Source organism: Lactuca saligna, chromosome 5 (genome assembly GCF_052625555.1).
Source record: "Lactuca saligna cultivar CGN05327 chromosome 5, ASM5262555v1, whole genome shotgun sequence".
Lineage (NCBI taxonomy): Eukaryota > Viridiplantae > Streptophyta > Magnoliopsida > Asterales > Asteraceae > Lactuca > Lactuca saligna.
The window spans coordinates 317,918,822-317,923,503 of NC_136421.1; the positions used below are offsets into that span (position 1 = coordinate 317,918,822).

The window sequence follows — 4,682 nt, forward strand, 5'->3', positions numbered from 1 at the left end:
TGTAATTATATAGTCACGTCAGAATAACGCGGCATTGCCATACCTACCCGTCTAATTAATGTTATAATCCACACGCATCAAAATGATTATTCATATTAAGTTGTGTTGAAAATGGGAAATAAAGAACCAATTAGATCACGTGGCACGTTGTCGGAACGCATGTACTTTGTCCGTTTTATATATATTGATTTATTTATAACAAAGGTTTTATGATTCTACCGTTGCACATAATGTCATTCACATGTATTCGATTTCTATTTATTTTTTCAGAAAGAGAAATCGATATTCTGGAATTTTCTATCGACTTTGATTTTTTTTTTCTTTTCTTTTCAGAAAGAGAAAATCGATATTCTAGAATTTTCTATTTAAAAAGACCTTGAAAATCTGCTCGGCTCTGTTCCACCCACGGACTTCTTTTATTATTTATATATCCCCACTCCCCACTTAATTTAGTGCTCACATCTGAATCCATCATCTTCATTCTGCAGAAACCCTAAATTCTTGAACCGATAAGATTACTGTTAGTTTGCTTACCATAATCAAATCATGGCCATTAAACTCTATGGATCCCTAATTTCAACCGCAACACAGCGAGTCAAAGCTGCCCTCGCTGAGAAGGATATTGAGTACGAGTTCATAATCATCGACATGGCCAAAAATGAACACAAGAAACCTGAATTCCTTACCCGGAACGTAAGTTAAACCCAATTTATCTATATCCTTTAATGTTCTAATTTCATTTGGATTGATGTATTATATCTGTCTCTACTTCTGCAGCCATTCGGTCAAGTTCCAGCGTTTGAGGATGGTGATCTCAAGTTGTTCGGTAAGGATCTCCTGTCGATAGGAATTCCTGTTGTTTTGAAATGATTTAAGATTTTGTTTTTTAGTTTGTAGCTTGTAAGTTATAATGAAGTGATCAATTTAACCTTGGAATTTGATGAACTAATTAATCTGGTTCAGAATCAAGGGCGATTACTCAATACATAGCACACGCGTATGCCGACAAGGGTAACGATCTGATATTCGAGGATCCGAAGAAAATGGCGAAACTGTCAGTGTGGATGGAAGTGGAGTCCCAGAAATATGAACCGATAGCTTCGAAACTGGTGTGGGAGCTTCTTTTGAAGCCGATGTTTGGGATGACTACCGACGAGGCGATTGTGGAAGAGTACGAGAAGAAAATGGAGGGGTTGCTTGACGTGTACGAATCACGGCTGTCGGAGAGCAAGTATTTGGGCGGAGATTGCTTCACTTTGGTGGATCTCCACCACCTCCCTACCATGAAGTACTTGATGGGAACGCGGGTGAAGAAGCTGTTTGACGCGCGGCCCAATGTCAGCGCGTGGGCTGCCGAAATCCAGTCAAGGCCTGGCTGGATCAAAGCTATTACCACCTAAGCGCGTTGCTTAATCACAACGAGGTCTTAATTATGTTTTGGAAAGATCTACTCATTAAATTTGATGCTTGATGAGATTTAGATGTTTGTAATGCCGTGTGTGTGCAATGTATCTGTTGCCCTTTCAACAAATAATAAAATAAAATTTTGATCATTGAAATAACTTCATACATATTATATATGTAGTGCATATGTGTAAACACCAAATCCTATTCTTTGATATAAAGAAATTATATTAACACCAAATCTATTCTAATAATGAAGATTCTCTTCTTATTCATTTAGTTATATGATATTTTATAATATTTTAAAAAGAATTCTATTTTCCACTTGTTATTTTATTGTATTTTTTATTTTATTAAATTAAAATTTCATATTTAATATGTAAGACAATATACATGTAAGGTATTTATTAAGAATGGTGTATATATACAATGTATTCAATACATTAAAGCATAATTAATGTTAAGGGTTTAAGCTATTTTTGATCACTTAACTTTAAGTGATAAAAAATAACATAAATCCTAATTTTAATAATTCAAAAAAAAATTTATTTTTCTTACAAATTCAAACTTTTAAATTTGTTAAAATTTAATATTTATTTTTTTAAATAATTCATATAATACATGAGTTTCACACCTAGTTTTGTATTATATTTAGACCATACAAATACGATGTAATTGCGTCGGATTTAAACTTTAAAAAAGTTGAAAGATAATTGGATAGGATTTAAACATTAAAAGTTTTGAAAGAGGTTTGACTCTATGGTGCTAGTTGGTTTGTGTTTAAAATATTAAAACCTTGTAAATATACGGTTTAACATGGGTGTTGCCAACACTTTTATTCCTCCATTTTTTTTCTTTTTACTTTTATTCCTTCATTTTTTTTTTCAAAATAACAATAATATTTTGATATTATTTTGATCAATGATTGTATCATTGTTAGAAATAAGAATTTAAAACAAGGGATTTTCTAATATGTATCCTAAAGGCATATATAAGAAACATTAATTACGAAAAATATTGTCATAGTTAAATATAAAATGCATACCAAGAAATATAACTTGGATCGCAGGCCTAATCTAAACCATAAAACACAAAATACCTTGATGTTTTGTATTTTTGAGAGACAGAGAATAACAAAATATAAATTTCATATCTATAAAAGATCAATCCTTTTCGTGGAATATTTACCTTACATTTATAAAAAGAAGTAAAAATGGTTAAATGTTAATTGCACCAAATTAGCTCAAAAAGGGACAGTTTTTGGACACAACTTATGATTACATCATCATAATGTCATCAATAGGTTTTTGAAAAGGGGACACAACTTATGATTACATCATCATTATGTCATCAATAGGTTTTTGAAAGGGGAAAATACATGGCTCGACTATTTTCTTATAAAGAAATCCATTTAAGGGATCTATCCCATGGACCCCACAAGGGGCCTTGAAACCTTATACCTTGGGGTGCTGCTTCCGGACCTCGTATATCCGAGTTCACATTTAACACTCTAAGTATACACTGTACACCTTCCGTCTCGGATGATAAACTGAACTTGACATGTCTCGAATTATACTAAAATATGCAGACAACGCTAAAGTTATCAATTAAAAATGTTATGGGTTTAAATATAAAACCAATTTGGCAGATATTACCGCCATCCTACCTATTTGGTTGTATGGGCAGTAATAAACGGTTAATTTTCTTTTACTAATTAAAAAAAATTTAATTTGATTATTATCGTACAACGAGTGAGATAACAAACGGAAAACAAGTTGCGATGCTGAGCGCTTTTGTATACTTAAACTATAAAAAAAGGTTTTGTTTGATTTTTGTCAAAGAAAACAATCTAATATTATATATTATATAATATAGTAATTCGAAACCCCCTTAAGGAACAGTAGTTGTTTCTTATTGGACCACTTCCATAATTTTTTTTATTATTTCTTTTCTCCAAGAATACCCTGTTGGTTTTATTTCTTCCCGTACAGGTGTGTTTATTTACATGTGTCACCGAATGTGATTTCACCGCTCTTATAACCAATAAAAATGGGATTAGTGTTCTCCACCGCTTCATTCCTTGTAAGTATACGAAACCACTTGAGCTTCCCACCGTTTTTCTGCAAATCCTAAACCTTTCTCCACCGCCTCATCTACTCCACCACAAAATCTCATCTAAAAAACATTCGATTTTTTTGGACCGACTGACAAACCTTTCGACTTCTCAACTTCAAATTGTTGTCAGCTACCGACGATTATCTATTATCGCCGAAGATCAAGCTATGTCCGTCTCACATCTCCGGTGATCGCAATCTGTCTTGAACCGTTCTTGTTGTAAAAATTATGGACGTCTAGTTTTTGTCGTCTCCGTACTTCTGTATTTGATTTTTTTCTAGGTAAAGCTCTTTTTTTCTCTTTTTAGGACTTGTTAAATTTCTCTTTGTTGTGATATAGAAGCAATTTATCGGATACTCTCAGTATTAAAAGTCAAAGTCTGCAAACTAGAAACTATACAACAATTTTCTACATCTTAAAACTAAAACATACCTATCACTACATTTACTTTTGTGATGTATGTTAGACATATATTGTTTATTGTATTTGGTATAATATACAATTACAACTTCCATTTTCTTGGTTTCATTTTGTTTATATAATTTGTCTATGTATCAATATTATAGTGATATGGTATTAGCAATGATGTATTTATAAATTTCTTTTAGGAATAAGACAATTTGTATGAACAATTATGAGACATTTATAAGTATATTATACATATTAATCACCGAGTTTATCATGTTTTACAACACTACTCAGTTCAGTAAAAGGGCTGATAAGGGAGTACTCGGATTCTGTAACTCGCATCGGTAAGGGGCCGAGTAGCGAGTACTCGAATGAGTAATTGGCCGACTCAACGAATTTTACAACACTGATTGTGACCACACCACTTTAACTGCCAATCAAAGTGGTTGGCTTGAAAAAATCGTTAAACTTGGGTTTGGATGATCTATTTGATTACATCAATATGTATATAATATTTATGTATTCACCAAATAATTTAATTGGTCTATTCTCCTATTATATAATAATAACATTTTTTTCCTGTAACTACATGTGTTCTTAATATACATACTCTTCATTTTGTTGGTTTTCTTCATTTTTACACTTTACACAATTGATCCACATCTAATGTACGAATACAAGTTTTAGGATGGGTGAAAGTAGCGAGCTTAAAAACCCAGAATGGCATTTTGTTAAACTAGATTATGATCATGAGG

The 4,682-nt window shown here is 32.2% G+C and overlaps 1 protein-coding gene across 1 annotated transcript; it reads left to right on the forward strand.

The window, feature by feature from the left end:
• The first annotated feature begins 410 nt into the window (after positions 1 to 410).
• Positions 411 to 1,562, forward strand: LOC145048737 (glutathione S-transferase-like). Its single transcript, XM_078997320.1, has 3 exons — positions 411 to 693; positions 778 to 826; positions 964 to 1,562. Exons 1-3 carry the CDS (start codon positions 547 to 549, stop codon positions 1,398 to 1,400), a joined length of 633 nt encoding a protein of 210 aa, XP_078853446.1. The 5' UTR covers positions 411 to 546; the 3' UTR covers positions 1,401 to 1,562.
• Positions 1,563 to 4,682: the final 3,120 nt, after the last annotated feature.